Genomic DNA, 19,155 nt, shown 5'->3' on the forward strand with positions numbered 1-19,155 from the left:
TAGCTACATTTTGAAGTGTTGCATTTTGATTCAAGTGGGTCACCAACATGGTAAGTGTTACACAACTCTTTCTTTTGTTAGTCACTTTTTGTTAAATCTCATAAATAGTAACTCTTTCAATTCAGAGCCTGGATTTTCCCCCTGAGGCTAATATCCATATCATGTTGAAATCAATAGAACAGGGGACAAACGTTTAGGGTCCTACATTGTGACATTAAAATACTCCTTCTACAATGTTAAAACATTCTACATTGTGAGATTTCATTTCATTGATATCATGAAACAATTCCTTCATGTATGTATTTTCTGATGTTTGATCAGAGATCTTTTATCAGAGTATCTCTTCCCACATATATCACAGCTATAAGGTTTCTCTCCTGTGTGTGTTCTCTGGTGCACTGTCAGCTCTCCAGATCCACCAAAACTCTTCCCACATTGGTCACAGCTATAAGATTTCTCTCCTGTGTGTGTTCTCTGGTGTGATACCAGATGGCCAGATTGACCAAAACACTTCCCACATTGATCACACCTATAAGGTTTCTCTCCTGTGTGTATTCTCTGGTGTGATACCAGATGGCCAGATTGACCAAAACTCTTCCCACATTGATCACACCTATAAGGTTTCTCTCCTGTGTGTATTCTCTGGTGTTGAGTCAGAGAGCCAAATGTAGTAAAACTCTTCCCACATTGACCACAGCTATAAGATTTCTCTCCTGTGTGTATTCTCTGGTGTCGAGTCACAGTGCCAAATGTAGTAAAACTCTTCCCACATTGACCACAGCTATAAGATTTCTCTCCTGTGTGTGTTCTCTGGTGTGTTCTCTGGTGTGCAGTCAGAATTCCAGACCCACCAAAACTCTTCCCACATTGACCACAGATATAAGGTTTCTCTCCTGTGTGTGTTCTCTGGTGCACTGTCAGCCATCCAGATCCACCAAAACTCTTCCCACATTGATCACACCTATATGGTTTCTCTCCTGTGTGTATTCTCTGGTGTCGAGTCACAGTGGCAAATGTAGTAAAACTCTTCCCACATTGATCACAGCTATAAGATTTCTCTCCTGTGTGTGTTCTCTGGTGTGCAGTCAGATTTCCAGATCGACCAAAACTCTTCCCACATTGATCACAGCTATACGGTTTCTCTCCTGTGTGTGTTCTCTGGTGCACTGTCAGCCCTCCAGATCCACCAAAACTCTTCCCACATTGGTCACAGCTATAAGGTTTCTCTCCTGTGTGTGTTCTCTGGTGTGATACCAGATGGCCAGATTGACCAAAACACTTCCCACATTGATCACACCTATAAGGTTTCTCTCCTGTGTGAATTCTCTGGTGTTGAGTCAGAGTGCTAGATGCTGCAAAACTCTTCCCACATTGACCACAGCTATAATATTTATCTCCTGTGTGTGTTCTCTGGTGTAGAGTCAGAGTGCTAGATGCAGCAAAACTCTTCCCACATTGACCACAGCTATAAGGTTTCTCTCCTGTGTGTGTTCTCTGGTGTGCAGTCAGACTTCCAGATAGACCAAAACTCTTCCCACATTGATTACAGCTATAAGATTTCTCTCCTGTGTGTGTTCTCCGGTGTTTAGTCAGACTGCTAGAGTCTGTAAAACTCTTCCCACATTGATCACAGCTATAAGGTTTCTCTCCTGTGTGGATTCTCTGATGAATTTTAATGCCTGATGAGGTGAATCTCTTCCCACAGTCAGAGCAGCAGTGAGTTCTCTTCCCTGTGGATGTCTGCAGGTGTTTATTGAGGTGTTCTAATGTGGAGAGGCTCTTCTCTGCCTCTTCAGCATCATGAGGGTGTTGAGGCTCCCCAGAGGATCCACGATAGTCCCATATCTCTCCTGTGTGAACAACAAAGTCAGACAGATGGTTAAAGGTCCACAACAGCGGTAATCCACTGTAAAAGGTGATGCCAACAGCGGAGCCATGATGTTGGACAACAATTGACTTCTGTAATGAATGTTACAATTATTTGATATTTGCCTTAAAATGAGCAAGAATAGTCATATTTTGTCTTGTTTTCACATTAGTAGTATGATTGCAGGCTAGAAATAAGTTATTCATGTTGTTGAAACTCTAAGCAGTGTGCCAGACGACTAATTGGTCTCCAATATAGGCCCCTTTCTGTGTTTTCTAAAATTGCAGCACGAGGGCAATTTGATTGCAGAAACTCCTCCCTGCTAATGAGGAAACCACTAGTTATGGATGTAGTATATCTGGTAATGAGGAAACCACTAGTTATGGATGTAGTATATCTGCTAATGAGGAAACCACTAGTTATGGATGTAGTATATCTGGTAATGAGGAAACCACTAGTTATGGATGTAGTATATCTGGTAATGAGGAAACCACTAGTTATGGATGTAGTATATCTGGTAATGAGGAAACCACTAGTTATGGATGTAGTATATCTGCTAATGAGGAAACCACTAGTTATGGATGTAGTATATCTGGTAATGAGGAAACCACTAGTTATGGATGTAGTATATCTGGTAATGAGGAAACCACTAGTTATGGATGTAGTATATCTGGTAATGAGGAAACCACTAGTTATGGATGTAGTTGTCACGTCCTGACCCTTGTAAGATGTCATTTTCTATAAGCAGAGCGTGACAGGGGGTGTTTTTACTGTATCACTGTATTTACTGGTGTTTTCTATGTCTATGTTTAAGTTCTAGTTTTTCTATTTCTATGTTGTTGTTTTTGGGGTTGATCTCCAATTGGAGGCAGCTGGTCCTCGTCCTTGTATTCTGAATATTACAGCGCACTATCAGGACAAGATCAGGAGTGCTACTCAAGGAAACTCACATTAAGCTCTGTGTCTATTCACTAATTCACCACCGTGGGGGAAACTCAGGGGAGTTCTCATAGGCTGACAGTAAAAATAGCCTCCATTTACAGGTTGATTATGAGTGCATTTCACATTACTTTGGATTATAATTGTAGGGCTCGTTTGAATCTCCTGCTTAATATGTTTGTGTTATTGTCGCAAATCAACTGCTTTACACTTAAAAAACACTTCAACCAGTAAAATGCTCTTTGGCTAGCTTTAACATCAGCCTGACAATGAGGGTTTGTACACTAAGTGTTTAACAAATTGGCCCATAACTTCACCTAACAATAACATAGACCAACTGTAAGACCCATAACTTCACCTAACAATAACATAGACCTACTGTAGGACCCATAACTTTATCTAACAACAACATAGACGTAGGACTATAAATCATTTAATATTTCAGGTGAAACATGGAAATTAAAATGTTCACCAGATAATTTTGTGAATAATCCCACTAGGCTACTCTGTAATGTGTTGTCATTCTAAATGTCCTGAATAAAGGAAAATATCTCTGTGTGTTGTACAATAGCCTATCCACCAAGGAACAGTTCTCTACACATTATGAGCAAAGTAGTGATGTTGGATCCAACGTGGAGCATATCTCTGTGCACAAACAGACTAACGAGACCCTACTGTAAATCAGCCAGACAGTAACACATTATAAACATCGATTTGTTTGGGATGTTGGATCCAACGTGGAGCACGGCATAACTGTCTTTACCAGAGTAAAGAATGAAGAAGCACTTTGGTTGTTGTTGCATGTCGTGATGTTTGTCATGTGACTGTCATTCAGAAATTGATTTCCTGGATCAGCTGATAATAGTTGAACATGTGACTGTAACTAAACAGCTACAGTATTAAGAATTATGTGTAATTATTGAAGAACCGCGTTAATCACAGTATCCATTTGGGTGTTGTCAATAAAGTTAAGGTGACTCTAGGTTAGAACCATTGGATTTAGCAAACTCTGAAATGATTTATGATTTCTGTGCCCATGAAAACTATTTTTCCAGCGTAACATAAGGAGACACTAAATGTTAAGTAGGTAGAGAGCATTTCAGAGATCTGAATACAAAAAACTGTCCTAACAGGACAATAACCTAAACCACAAGGCCAAATCTACACTGGAGGAGCTTACCAAGATGACATTGAATGTTCCTGAGTGGCCTAGTTACAGTTTGGACTTAAATCGTCTTTAAAATCTATAGCAAGACTTGAAAATGGCTTTCTAGCAATGATCAACAACCAACTTGACAGAACATGAAGGATTTTAAAAAGAATAATGAATATTCACATGAAGATCAGTCTCCTATTGGATGACATCACGACTTCCCATCAAGCCAACTCCTTGAAGGCCTTACTATGACATCACTCACTCCTTCTAGTTTGCAGTTGTTAAAAAAACACTATTTTGCTCAAAACATTTATTTGTTTCCCATTAGTGTGTTTATACTTTACTGCATTTATATATCACTTTTCAACAGGAAAAGTGAACAATTCATACAGTACAAAAACATATTTGAGTGTAGAATGCTCTTTTAAAAATCACACATTAGTTCAACATCTGCAGAGTTTGTGTCCCTGTTTTATTAGATAGTACTCACTGTATTTACTGGTGTTAATCAGATCAATGTCCCTGTTTTATTAGATAGTACTCACTGTTTTTACTGGTGTTAATCAGATCAATGTCCCTGTTTTATTAGATAGTACTCACTGTATTTACTGGTGTTAATCAGATCAATGTCCCTGTTTTATAAGATGGTACTCACTGTATTTACTGGTGTTAAATCAGATCAATGTCCCTGTTTTATTAGATAGTACTCACTGTATTTACTGGTGTTAATCAGATCAATGTCCCTGTTTTATTAGATAGTACTCAATGTATTTACTGGTGTTAATCAGATCAATGTCCCTGTTTTATTAGATAGTACTCACTGTATTTACTGGTGTTAATCAGATCAATGTCCCTGTTTTATAAGATAGTACTCACTGTATTTACTGGTGTTAATCAGATCAATGTCCCTGTTTTATTAGATAGTACTCACTGTATTTACTGGTGTTAATCAGATCAATGTCCCTGTTTTATTAGATAGTACTCACTGTATTTACTGGTGTTAATCAGATCAATGTCCCTGTTTTATAAGATAGTACTCACTGTATTTACTGGTGTTAATCAGATCAATGTCCCTGTTTTATTAGATAGTACTCACTGTATTTACTGGTGTTAATCAGATCAATGTCCCTGTTTTATAAGATAGTACTCACTGTATTTACTGGTGTTAATCAGATCAATGTCCCTGTTTTATTAGATAGTACTCACTGTATTTACTGGTGTTAATCAGATCAATGTCCCTGTTTTATTAGATAGTCCTCACTGTATTTACTGGTGTTAATCAGATCAATGTCCCTGTTTTATTAGATAGTACTCACTGTATTTACTGGTGTTAATCAGATCAATGTCCCTGTTTTATTAGATAGTACTCACTGTATTTACTGGTGTTAATCAGATCAATGTCCCTGTTTTATAAGATAGTACTCACTGTATTTACTGGTGTTAATCAGATCAATGTCCCTGTTTTATTAGATAGTACTCACTGTATTTACTGGTGTTAATCAGTTCTCCAGTCTTCTCTTCTTCGTCCTCCTCTAATGTGACAGTAATCTCCCCCTCTTCATCCTTCATTCCAAAAACGTCTTCATTTTCTTTCACTTCCTCCTCTTCTTTCACAGTAACATCCTCCTCCTCTTTCACTCTGAACGCGTCTTCCTCTTCTTTCACTGAAACGTCTTTCTCTTCTTCTTTCACGGTAACAGCCTCACCCTCTACTTCTTGTTGTATTGTGACATCCTCCTCTTCCTTCTCCTCTTTCACGACAACGTTCAGCCCCAGAGCTTCTTTCTCCGTCCAACAGACCTCCTCTTTAGCAGGAGGAGAGTAGCTTAGTGAGCGCATGGTCGGGGATGTTAGCTAGCTAGGCTAGTGCTAACTTAACCAGCCAGATAGTTGCAACGTAAATATTAAATTAAATGGGGTAGCTAGTTGTTTACACATAAGTATGTTTAAATCACAGTTGCAATTAAACCTGGAAAGTGTCTAAAGAACTTGAATGTTCAGACTTTGTCGGCTAGCGAGCTACCGAGGTGGCTGCAGTTGTTGAAGAAGCGTTCCGTCCACTAGATTATACGTCACACTAGAAACATCGCCTGAAAGACACATATCGCCATCTGCTGTCTGGAGGAAGGAAACGCAGTTAAGGAGGGAAAACTATTTTTATTCTTCATTGAATTATAATATTATAAAGCAGTTTAGGGAAACGTTTTGTTCTCTCCATTAAATATGAATATTATATCAACACGTACAAAGAGCAACAAGTGTTGTTTGATTAGTTCAGATTTTTTTATGAGAATTTAAAACAATCTCTACATCTACTCCACATCTGTATTTCTGATTCAGTCAAATAACTAGATATCAAAATAAGCACCTAGTTATTGATACCCTTGATAAAGATGAGCTAAAATTACTGTATGAAATAAATAAATAAACGTTACCCACTACCAGGATATTTTAGCCCAAAACCTGGTTACCTCTCTGCTAGGAGGCTGAAACTTGGCCATAAGTGGATCTTCCAGCAAGACACATCAACATCCACGAAGAAATGGTTAATTGGGCACAAAATCAACATTTTTAATGGCCATCTCAGTCTTCGGACTTGAACTCCATTGAAAACCTGTGGTTTGAATTGAACAGGGCAGTCCATAAGACAGACTAAATAAAACAAAGACCTGGAGAGATTCTGTATGGAGGAAGGGTCTAAGATCCCACCCAATGTGTTCTCTAATCTCATTAAACATTTCAGTGTCGTTATCCTCCCAAGGGGAGGGTGCTGGAGTATTGAAAACATGGGTGGCAATAATTCAGACCCCTGCCTTTTGAGAATTACATGTTAAACTAAATCTCTTTCTCTGAGCAATTGTATTAGTATAAAATAATATAATTTCCCTTTTTTTTGGTGTAACAATACATCATGTAGATGTATATAATGAACAGACTAGGTCTATACTGCTCCTACATGGTGTAACAATACATCATGTAGATGTATATAATGAACAGACTAGGTCTATACTGCTCCTACATGGTGTAACAATACATCATGTAGAAGTATATAATGAACAGACTAGGTCTATACTGCTCCTACATGGTGTAACAATACATCATGTAGATGTATATAATGAACAGACTAGGTTCTATCCTATTCTACTGTATCTGTCTATGTATTACTCATCACATATGTATATACTGTATTCTATCCTATTCTACTGTATCTCTCTATGCATTACTCATCTCATATGTATATACTGTATTCTATCCTATTCTACTGTATCTGTCTATGTATTACTCATCTCATATGTATATACTGTATTCTATACTATTCTACTGTATTTTAGTCTATGCCACTCTGACGTTGCTCGTCCAAATATTTATATATTCTTAATTCCATTCCTTTACTTTAGATGTGTGTATTTGTTGTGAAGTTGTTACATATTATTGCACTGTTGTCCTTGAGTGGTCCAGCCAGAGCCCGGACTTGAACCCGATCAAACATCTCTGGAGAGACCTGAAAATAGTTGTGCCAAGCTTCTAGTGTCATACCCAAGAAGACTCAAGGCTGTAATCGCTGCCAAAGGTGTTTCAACAAAGTACTGAGTTAAGGGTCTGAACACTTATGTAAATGTAGGATTGGGCCGTTGTCATCAAACTTCCATGATTAGTAAGAATTAGGGTAGATTTATAGGACTATTGTTTTTATGATTCATACATACTTTCCTAACCCTAAAATGTACCTAAATAATCTACAAGATCAGAGTATTTTTAAATCTACCAGTTGGTGTTGAAACAGAGACGAATGATGACTTTCTTGAATTGATCCCTAGTTTCTGACTCCGTGTATTCTATTGAGTCCGTCAACAAAATGAGAATGAAAAGGTATTTAAAGGTACAACATTCTAATTAAAGGTATTACCGTATTTAAAAGAATGGCTTAAGATGAAATGGACTCTAAACCCTATTGAATGAAAACTCCATGACAAAATCTGTTGGCCAACAACTGTGAGGGTTTTCAGCAAGGTATCAACACATGCAGAGTGTGAGTAAGCAAGACATACATTCCTAAATGGGGATCGGCCCCAGTCTCCTGGTAAAACACCAGAACCCTCCCCCTACAGCATTTATGTTCATTTTGAGAAAGTAGCACTACAGTCTCCGGGTAAAAAACTACTTTTGGGTAAAAATAGACGCAACACCTGTCTATGAATTTGAGAGGTTACATTGATGCTCCAGATACTCAACTAGTCTAAAGCAGACCAGTTTTATTGCTTCTTTAATCATAACAACAGTTTTCAGCTGTGCTAACATAATTGCAAAAGGGTTTTCTAATGATCAATTAGCCTTTTAAAATGATAAACTTGGATTAACTAACACAACGTGCCATTGGAACACAGGAGTGATGGTTGCTGATAATGGGCCTCTGTACGCCTATGTAGATATTCCATTAATAATCATCTGTTTCCAGCTACAATAGTCATTTACAACATTAACAATGTCTACACTGTATTTCAGATCAATTTGATGTTATTTTAATGGACAAAAAATTGCTTTCTTTTAAAAACAAGGTTATTTCTAAGTGACCCCAAACTGTTGAACGGTAGTGTACATCTACATCCTCCCATGTTGCTGAACCACTGATCAATAACTCCCTATTACAGGAAAAAACACTATTTCCATTGGTTGTTAGTACTGTACTGACCTCTCGTCCTCTGTCTCTCTCGTACTCTGCCTTGTGTATTTATCTTCAAAATATTCTTATAGTCCCAACATAGAACCAAATAGACTTCCCAAAAATAATATGGCATTTACTTTATTTCACATTTATTTAATCAGATATGTCAATTGAGAACCAATACGCATTTACAATGACAATCTGAATGAAGAAATACTAATATCAATCTATTTAATAATTAACATGTTTGAAATATCCCAATGATATAGTGAACAACATTTAGGGGTTTACACTTGCATTCAATCAATCTTAAGTTCATAATCAAAACATTTTTTTTTACTCTTTTAATCCGATTTTCGACATGATCATGTCTTGAGCTGGGAAAACATGTAGACCTATTTTTCAGTATGATTTCATTCATACAATATTATTTAATGTAGAATGAACAAAAACACAATTTCTCAATCAAAAACATAAGTCAGAACACAGCCTCTCTATTCTCTCATGTGATTTCAGGTCCTCTGACTGGGAAAATGTCTTTTCACAATGAGAGCAGTGGTATGTCTTCTCCTCCTGTGTATTAGTATGTTGGAAAGGCTTTTCTCCTGTGTGTGTTCTCTCATGCTTTTTCAAGCTCCCTAACCGGGTAAAACTCTTTTCACATCGGGAACATTTGTAAGGCTTTTCTCCTGAGTGTATTCTCTCATGCGCTTTCAGGCTCCCTCGATGGGTAAAACTATTTTCACTATTGGAACAGTGGTAAGGCTTTTCTCCTGTGTGTATTCTCTCATGCTCCTTCAGGCTCGCATACCACCTAAAATTCCTTCCACAGTGGGAACAGTGATAAGGCTTCTCTCCAGTGTGTCCCCTCTCATGTGGTTTCAGGCTCCCTAACTGAGTAAAACTCTTTACACAGTGGGAACAGTGGTACGGCTTCTCTCCAGAGTGTCTTCTCATATGTATTTTCAGGTTCCCTAACCCAGTAAATATCTTTCCACACTGAGAGCAGTGGTAGGTCTTCCTATCTTCTGTGTGTATTTCTTCATGTTGTTTCAGGTACCGTAACTGGGTAAACCTCTTTCCACACTGGGAACATTGGAAACTCTTTTCTCTTGTGTGTGTCCTCTCATGCTCTTTTAGGTTCCCTAACTTGGTAAAACTCTTTCCACAGTGGGAGCATTCGTAAGGGTTTTCTCCTGTATGCGTTCTCTCATGTACTTTCAGGTTCCTTAACCACTTAAAACGCTTTCCACACTGGGAACAGTGGTGTTGTCTCGCTGGTTTGGGCGTCTCTGGGTCTGGTTCCCCTAAAGGAGTCTCCCTGCTGTCAGAGTGAGAGTCTGGTCCCTCTCCTACCAAAGACAAACAGAGTTTTTAGTTAAATATTAAACAGAGAACTGAATTAAACCTCCATAAAATAAAACTGTCTTCCTGTGAGGCTAGATTCCTCAAAAACCTGAAGTCAGTTTTCAGAACATTACATAATTTAATAAAAACTTGGTGGCTGCCCTAATAATAATAATAATGTAGAACATAAAATCTAATCTTTCTCTCATGTTTATAGGCTGAGCAGAGCTCTACAATAGGGAAAGGGGGATACCTAGTCAACTGAATGTATTCAACTGAAATGTGTGTCCCGTATTTAACCCAACCCCTCTGAATCAGAGAGGTGTGGGGGGCTGCCTTAATAGACATCCACGTCATCGGCAGCCAGGGAACAGTGGGTTAACTTCCTTGCTCAGGGGCAGAATGACAGCGTTTTTACCTTGTCAGCTCGGGGATTTGATCCAGCAACCTTTCGGTTACTGGCTCCTACCTGCCAGGCTACATAATGTCGTATTTTAGGCTGAGCAGAGCTCTATAATAATAGATAATGTCATGTTTATAGGCTGAGCAGAGCTGTATAATAATAGATCATGTTTATAGGCTGAGCAGAGCTGTATAATAATAGATAATGTCATGTCTATAGGCTGAGCAGAGCTCTATAATAATAGATAATGTCATGTTTATAGGCTGAACAGAGCTCTATAATAATAAATAATGTCATGTTTACAGGCTGAGCACAGCTCTATAATAATAGATAATGTCATGTTTACAGGCTGAGCAGAGCTCTATAATAATAGATAATGTCATGTTTATAGGCTGAGCAGAGCTCTATAATAATAGATCATGTTTATAGGCTGAGCAGAGCTCTATAATAATAGATCATGTTTATAGGCTGAGCACAGCGCTATAATAATAGATAATGTCATGTTTATAGGCTGAACAGAGCTCTATAATAATAGATAATGTTTATAGGCTGATCAGAGCTCTATAATAATAGATAATGTCATGTTTATAGGCTGAACAGAGCTCTATAATAATAGATAATGTCATGTTTATAGGCTGAGCAGAGCTCTATAATAATAGATAATGTCATGTTTATAGGCTGAACAGAGCTCTATAATAATAGATAATGTCATGTTTATAGGCTGATCAGAGCTCTATAATAATAGATAATGTCATGTCTTCAGGCTGATCAGAGCTCTATAATAATAGATAATGTCATGTTTATAGGCTGAGCAGAGCTCTATAATAATAGATAATGTCATGTTTACAGGCTGATCAGAGCTCTATAATAATAGATAATGTCATGTTTACAGGCTGATCAGAGCTCTATAATAATAGATAATGTCATGTTTCCAGGCTGATCAGAGCTCTATAATAATAGATAATGTCATGTTTACAGGCTGATCAGAGCTCTATAATAATAGATAATGTCATGTTTACAGGCTGAGCAGAGCTCTATAATAATAGATAATGTCATGTTTATAGGCTGAACAGAGCTCTATAATAATACATAATGTCATGTTTATAGACTGAACAGAGCTCTATAATAATAGATCATGTCATGTTTATAGGCTGAACAGAGCTCTATAATAATAGATAATGTCATGTTTATAGGCTGATTAGAGCTCTATAATAATAGATCATGTTTATAGGCTGAGCAGAACTCTATAATAATAGATAATGTCATGTGTATAGGCTGATCAGAGCTCTATAATAATAGATAATGTCATGTTTATAGGCTGAACAGAGCTCTATAATAATAGATAATGTCATGTTTATAGGCTGATCAGAGCTCTATAATAATAGATCATGTTTATAGGCTGATCAGAGCTCTATAATAATAGATAATGTCATGTTATAGGCTGATCAGAGCTCTATAATAATAGATAATGTCATGTTTATAGGCTGAACAGAGCTCTTTAATAATAGATAATGTCATGTTATAGGCTGAGCAGAGCTCTATAATAATAGATAATGTCATGTTTATAGGCTGATCAGAGCTCTATAATAATAGATCATGTTTATAGGCTGAGCAGAGCTCTATAATAATAGATAATGTCATGTTATAGGCTGATCAGAGCTCTATAATAATAGATAATGTCATGTTTATAGGCTGAACAGAGCTCTTTAATAATAGATAATGTCATGTTTATAGGCTGAGCAGAGCTCTATAATAATAGATAATGTCATGTTATAGGCTGATCAGAGCTCTTTAATAATAGATAATGTCATGTTATAGGCTGAACAGAGCTCTATAATAATAGATAATGTCATGTTTATAGGCTGAACAGAGCTCTATAATAATAGATAATGTCATGTTATAGGCTGATCAGAGCTCTATAATAATAGATAATGTCATGTTTATAGGCTGATCAGAGCTCTATAATAATAGATCATGTTTATAGGCTGATCAGAGCTCTATAATAATAGATAATGTCATGTTTATAGGCTGATCAGAGCTCTATAATAATAGATCATGTTTATAGGCTGATCAGAGCTCTATAATAATAGATAATGTCATGTTTATAGGCTGAGCAGAGCTCTATAATAATAGATAATGTCATGTTTACAGGCTGATCAGAGCTCTATAATAATAGATAATGTCATGTTTATAGGCTGAGCAGAGCTCTATAATAATAGATAATGTCATGTTTATAGGCTGATCAGAGCTCTATAATAATAGATAATGTCATGTTTATAGGCTGATCAGAGCTCTATAATAATAGATAATGTCATGTTTATAGGCTGATCAGAGCTCTATAATAATAGATCATGTCATGTTATAGGCTGATCAGAGCTCTATAATAATAGATCATGTTTATAGGCTGAACAGAGCTCTATAATAATAGATAATGTCATGTTACAGGCTGAACAGAGCTCTATAATAATAGATAATGTCATGTTATAGGCTGATCAGAGCTCTATAATAATAGATAATGTTTATAGGCTGATCAGAGCTCTATAATAATAGATAATGTCATGTTATAGGCTGAACAGAGCTCTATAATAATAGATAATGTCATGTTACAGGCTGAGCAGAGCTCTATAATAATAGATAATGTCATGTTATAGGCTGATCAGAGCTCTATAATAATAGATAATGTCATGTTTATAGGCTGAGCAGAGCTCTATAATAATAGATAATGTCATGTTTATAGGCTGAGCAGAGCTCTATAATAATAGATAATGTCATGTTTATAGGCTGAGCAGAGCTCTATAATAATAGATAATGTCATGTTTATAGGCTGATCAGAGCTCTATAATAATAGATAATGTCATGTTTATAGGCTGATCAGAGCTCTATAATAATAGATAATGTCATGTTATAGGCTGATCAGAGCTCTATAATAATAGATCATGTTTATAGGCTGATCAGAGCTCTATAATAATAGATAATGTCATGTTATAGGCTGATCAGAGCTCTATAATAATAGATAATGTCATGTTATAGGCTGATCAGAGCTCTATAATAATAGATAATGTCATGTTATAGGCTGATCAGAGCTCTATAATAATAGATAATGTCATGTTTATAGGCTGATCAGAGCTCTATAATAATAGATAATGTCATGTTTATAGGCTGATCAGAGCTCTATAATAATAGATAATGTCATGTTATAGGCTGATCAGAGCTCTATAATAATAGATAATGTCATGTTATAGGCTGATCAGAGCTCTATAATAATAGATAATGTCATGTTTATAGGCTGATCAGAGCTCTATAATAATAGATAATGTCATGTTTATAGGCTGATCAGAGCTCTATAATAATAGATAATGTCATGTTATAGGCTGATCAGAGCTCTATAATAATAGATAATGTTTATAGGCTGAGCAGAGCTCTATAATAATAGATAATGTCATGTTATAGGCTGATCAGAGCTCTATAATAATAGATAATGTCATGTTTATAGGCTGAGCAGAGCTCTATAATAATAGATAATGTTTATAGGCTGAGCAGAGCTCTATAATAATAGATAATGTCATGTTATAGGCTGATCAGAGCTCTATAATAATAGATAATGTCATGTTTATAGGCTGATCAGAGCTCTATAATAATAGATAATGTCATGTTATAGGCTGATCAGAGCTCTATAATAATAGATAATGTCATGTTTACAGGCTGAACAGAGCTCTATAATAATAGATAATGTCATGTTTATAGGCTGAACAGAGCTCTATAATAATAGATCATGTCATGTTTATAGGCTGAACAGAGCTCTATAATAATAGATAATGTCATGTTATAGGCTGATCAGAGCTCTATAATAATAGATCATGTTTATAGGCTGATCAGAGCTCTATAATAATAGATAATGTCATGTTATAGGCTGATCAGAGCTCTATAATAATAGATAATGTCATGTTATAGGCTGATCAGAGCTCTATAATAATAGATAATGTCATGTTATAGGCTGAGCAGAGCTCTATAATAATAGATAATGTCATGTTTATAGGCTGATCAGAGCTCTATAATAATAGATAATGTCATGTTATAGGCTGAACAGAGCTCTATAATAATAGATAATGTCATGTTATAGGCTGATCAGAGCTCTATAATAATAGATAATGTCATGTTTATAGGCTGATCAGAGCTCTATAATAATAGATAATGTCATGTTTATAGGCTGATCAGAGCTCTATAATAATAGATAATGTCATGTTATAGGCTGATCAGAGCTCTATAATAATAGATAATGTCATGTTATAGGCTGATCAGAGCTCTATAATAATAGATAATGTCATGTTATAGGCTGATCAGAGCTCTATAATAATAGATAATGTCATGTTATAGGCTGAACAGAGCTCTATAATAATAGATAATGTCATGTTATAGGCTGATCAGAGCTCTATAATAATAGATCATGTCATGTTATAGGCTGATCAGAGCTCTATAATAATAGATAATGTCATGTTATAGGCTGATCAGAGCTCTATAATAATAGATAATGTCATGTTATAGGCTGATCAGAGCTCTATAATAATAGATAATGTCATGTTATAGGCTGATCAGAGCTCTATAATAATAGATCATGTTATAGGCTGATCAGAGCTCTATAATAATAGATCATGTTTATAGGCTGAACAGAGCTCTATAATAATAGATAATGTCATGTTATAGGCTGAACAGAGCTCTATAATAATAGATAATGTCATGTTATAGGCTGAACAGAGCTCTATAATAATAGATCATGTTATAGGCTGATCAGAGCTCTATAATAATAGATCATGTTTATAGGCTGAACAGAGCTCTATAATAATAGATAATGTCATGTTATAGGCTGAACAGAGCTCTATAATAATAGATAATGTCATGTTATAGGCTGAACAGAGCTCTATAATAATAGATCATGTTATAGGCTGATCAGAGCTCTATAATAATAGATAATGTCATGTTATAGGCTGATCAGAGCTCTATAATAATAGATAATGTCATGTTATAGGCTGATCAGAGCTCTATAATAATAGATAATGTCATGTTTACAGGCTGAACAGAGCTCTATAATAATAGATAATGTCATGTTTATAGGCTGAACAGAGCTCTATAATAATAGATCATGTCATGTTTATAGGCTGAACAGAGCTCTATAATAATAGATAATGTCATGTTATAGGCTGATCAGAGCTCTATAATAATAGATCATGTTTATAGGCTGATCAGAGCTCTATAATAATAGATAATGTCATGTTATAGGCTGATCAGAGCTCTATAATAATAGATAATGTCATGTTATAGGCTGATCAGAGCTCTATAATAATAGATAATGTCATGTTATAGGCTGAGCAGAGCTCTATAATAATAGATAATGTCATGTTTATAGGCTGATCAGAGCTCTATAATAATAGATAATGTCATGTTATAGGCTGAACAGAGCTCTATAATAATAGATAATGTCATGTTATAGGCTGATCAGAGCTCTATAATAATAGATAATGTCATGTTTATAGGCTGATCAGAGCTCTATAATAATAGATAATGTCATGTTTATAGGCTGATCAGAGCTCTATAATAATAGATAATGTCATGTTATAGGCTGATCAGAGCTCTATAATAATAGATAATGTCATGTTATAGGCTGATCAGAGCTCTATAATAATAGATAATGTCATGTTATAGGCTGATCAGAGCTCTATAATAATAGATAATGTCATGTTATAGGCTGAACAGAGCTCTATAATAATAGATAATGTCATGTTATAGGCTGATCAGAGCTCTATAATAATAGATAATGTCATGTTATAGGCTGATCAGAGCTCTATAATAATAGATAATGTCATGTTATAGGCTGATCAGAGCTCTATAATAATAGATAATGTCATGTTTATAGGCTGATCAGAGCTCTATAATAATAGATAATGTCATGTTATAGGCTGATCAGAGCTCTATAATAATAGATCATGTCATGTTATAGGCTGAACAGAGCTCTATAATAATAGATAATGTCATGTTATAGGCTGATCAGAGCTCTATAATAATAGATAATGTCATGTTATAGGCTGATCAGAGCTCTATAATAATAGATCATGTCATGTTATAGGCTGAACAGAGCTCTATAATAATAGATAATGTCATGTTATAGGCTGATCAGAGCTCTATAATAATAGATAATGTCATGTTATAGGCTGATCAGAGCTCTATAATAATAGATAATGTCATGTTTATAGGCTGATCAGAGCTCTATAATAATAGATAATGTCATGTTATAGGCTGATCAGAGCTCTATAATAATAGATAATGTCATGTTTATAGGCTGATCAGAGCTCTATAATAATAGATAATGTCATGTTATAGGCTGATCAGAGCTCTATAATAATAGATAATGTCATGTTTATAGGCTGATCAGAGCTCTATAATAATAGATCATGTTTATAGGCTGATCAGAGCTCTATAATAATAGATAATGTCATGTTTATAGGCTGATCAGAGCTCTATAATAATAGATAATGTCATGTTATAGGCTGATCAGAGCTCTATAATAATAGATAATGTCATGTTATAGGCTGATCAGAGCTCTATAATAATAGATAATGTCATGTTTACAGGCTGAGCAGAGCTCTATAATAATAGATAATGTCATGTTATAGGCTGATCAGAGCTCTATAATAATAGATAATGTCATGTTATAGGCTGAACAGAGCTCTATAATAATAGATCATGTCATGTTATAGGCTGATCAGAGCTCTATAATAATAGATAATGTCATGTTATAGGCTGCAGTTGATCCAATGTAAATAACATTTTGTTGGTGTCCCACTTCATCTCTAAAGTAATAATTACCATACTTTCTAAATGATAATTCTTTAGTTCAGCCTTTCCTTGAAATGGCTATTTTATTTTATGTTTTTTTGTAGACTTACAAACGTTTGCTAATATGTTCAGTCACCCCAAAACGCTTGTCCTTTTGCTAATATGTTGTCTCCCCATAACACATGTCCATTTCATGTCAATAATGCATCTTATTTTATGTATTTCTCCAACATTATTTAGAAATCTGCTTTTTGTTGGTATACACACTCCACACAAGGCCTACAATAGACACACATCAAAAGTTTCATTTATAACTTGTTTGCGATTCTGTGAGACAATTAAGTTGTGATTTTGTGGTGGGGGGACTCTGATGGTATACACATGTTACAGTTAAGCAATAAGACCAGAGGAAGTGTGGTATATGGCCAATATAGCACGGTTAAAGACTGTCCTTATGTACAACACAACACAGAGTACCTGGATACAGCCCTTAGCCGTTGTATATTGGCCATCTATCACTGAGGTGTCTTATTGCTATTATAAACTGGTTACCAACGTAATCAGAACAGTAAAAATACATGTTGTCATACCCATGGTATACGGCCTGATATACCACGGCTGTAAGCCAATCAGCATTCAGGGCTTTAATCACCCATTTTAAAATGTAGCTTCAACATTATATTATAACATAAATTCCTATAGTACAGAACAACATTTTCAAGTATAGAATTTCAGTAGCATGCTGCTTTAAAACAACACATTCGTTCAAAACCTTTGGAGAGTTAGAGCCCGTTTTTAAGACAGTACTTACTGGTGGTAATCAGATCTCCTGACTCCTCTGTCAATATGACAGTTCTCTCTCCCTGTTTCCCCTCCTTCACTTCAAAAACTACATCCTCCTCTTTCACCTCTTCCTCTTCTTTCACAGTAACATCCTCCTCCTCTTCCACTCTGAACGCATCTTCTTCTTTCACTGAAACGTCTTTCTCTTCTTCTTTCACGGTAACAGCCTCACCCTCTACTTCTTGTTTTACTGTAACATCCTCCTCTTCCTTCTCCTCTTTCACGACAATGTTCAGCCCCAGAGCTTCTTTCTCCGTCCAGCAGACCTCCTCTTCTTTAACAGTAGGGGAGTAGTTTAGGGAGCTCATGTTCGGGGATGTTAGCTAGCTAGCTAGTTAGCATGAGCGACTAGTTTAGTGCTAGGCTAATTTATCAAGCCAGCTAGTTGACTAACAATGTACCTATAACATTTAAATGGGGGAAATTAACTAGATGTCAGAAGTATATTTAAAAAACAGAGGCAAATATGCACAGAAACAGTCTAAATGTTTCGGCTGTTGGCTACCGAGGTGGCTGACTAGATGTTGTTGAAGAAGTGTTCCGTCCACTAGATTTTACGTCACGCTGCAGCATCGCCTGAAAGACGCACATCGCCGTCTGCTGACTGGAGGGAAACGCAGTTGTTGTTGCACACAAATGTATTTTTCATTCCTTTCATTAAATAATAATATTATATTGAGACGTTCAAAAAGAGCAGTGCATATTTTGAGTGAGAATTTAAAACCTACTGTCCTTCACATCTGTATTTAAGGCAGTTTCATATTCATTCATTTAAAGAAACCCACTGGTCACACTGGTTGAATTATCTGTCAAAATAGGAACTCTGCAGCCTAGTTGAACAGTGATCTATGTTCTATTAACGCTGCTGGGAGCAAACTGGAGAGTAGCTAGAGGAAAACAAACCTAACTGCATGTCCAGGCCCTGGTATATCACCAGACTGTACAAACCTAACGGCATCCCCAGTCCCTGGTATATCATCAGACTGTACAAACCTAACTACATCCCCAGTCCCTGGTATATCATCAGACTGTACAAACCTAACTACATCCCCAGTCCCTGGTATATCACCAGACTGTACAAACCTAACTGCATCCCCAGTCCCTGGTAT

At 36.0% G+C, this 19,155-nt stretch overlaps 2 protein-coding genes across 2 annotated transcripts; both read right to left on the reverse strand.

The window, feature by feature from the left end:
* Window positions 1-125: 125 nt before the first annotated feature.
* Window positions 126-8,084, reverse strand: LOC145866981 (uncharacterized). Its single transcript, XM_082971037.1, has 2 exons — window positions 8,070-8,084; window positions 126-1,788 (listed from the first exon to the last, which is right to left on the reverse strand). The coding sequence occupies exons 1-2, from the start codon at window positions 8,082-8,084 to the stop codon at window positions 292-294; spliced, it is 1,512 nt and encodes a 503-aa protein (XP_082827163.1). The 3' UTR covers window positions 126-291.
* A 663-nt stretch (window positions 8,085-8,747) lies between these two features.
* Window positions 8,748-18,617, reverse strand: LOC145867027 (uncharacterized). The gene is made up of 2 exons (XM_082971072.1): window positions 18,015-18,617; window positions 8,748-9,977 (listed from the first exon to the last, which is right to left on the reverse strand). Exons 1-2 carry the CDS (start codon window positions 18,352-18,354, stop codon window positions 9,091-9,093), a joined length of 1,227 nt encoding a protein of 408 aa, XP_082827198.1. The 5' UTR covers window positions 18,355-18,617; the 3' UTR covers window positions 8,748-9,090.
* Window positions 18,618-19,155: the final 538 nt, after the last annotated feature.

The sequence above is a fragment of the Salmo salar genome, unplaced genomic scaffold (assembly GCF_965601325.2).
Source record: "Salmo salar unplaced genomic scaffold, fSalSal1 ptg000152l, whole genome shotgun sequence".
Classification (NCBI taxonomy): domain Eukaryota; kingdom Metazoa; phylum Chordata; class Actinopteri; order Salmoniformes; family Salmonidae; genus Salmo; species Salmo salar.

Bases quoted from the DNA above. Each gene is read 5' to 3' on its own strand.
- LOC145867027 (XM_082971072.1), bottom strand. From the start codon at position 18,354: ATGAGCTCCCTAAACTACTCCCCTACTGTTAAAGAAGAGGAGGTCTGC. The intron at 9,978-18,014 runs GTAAGTACTGTC...TGTCTTTGGTAG, and splicing joins AGGAGATCTGATTACCACCA to GAGAGGGACCAGACTCTCAC.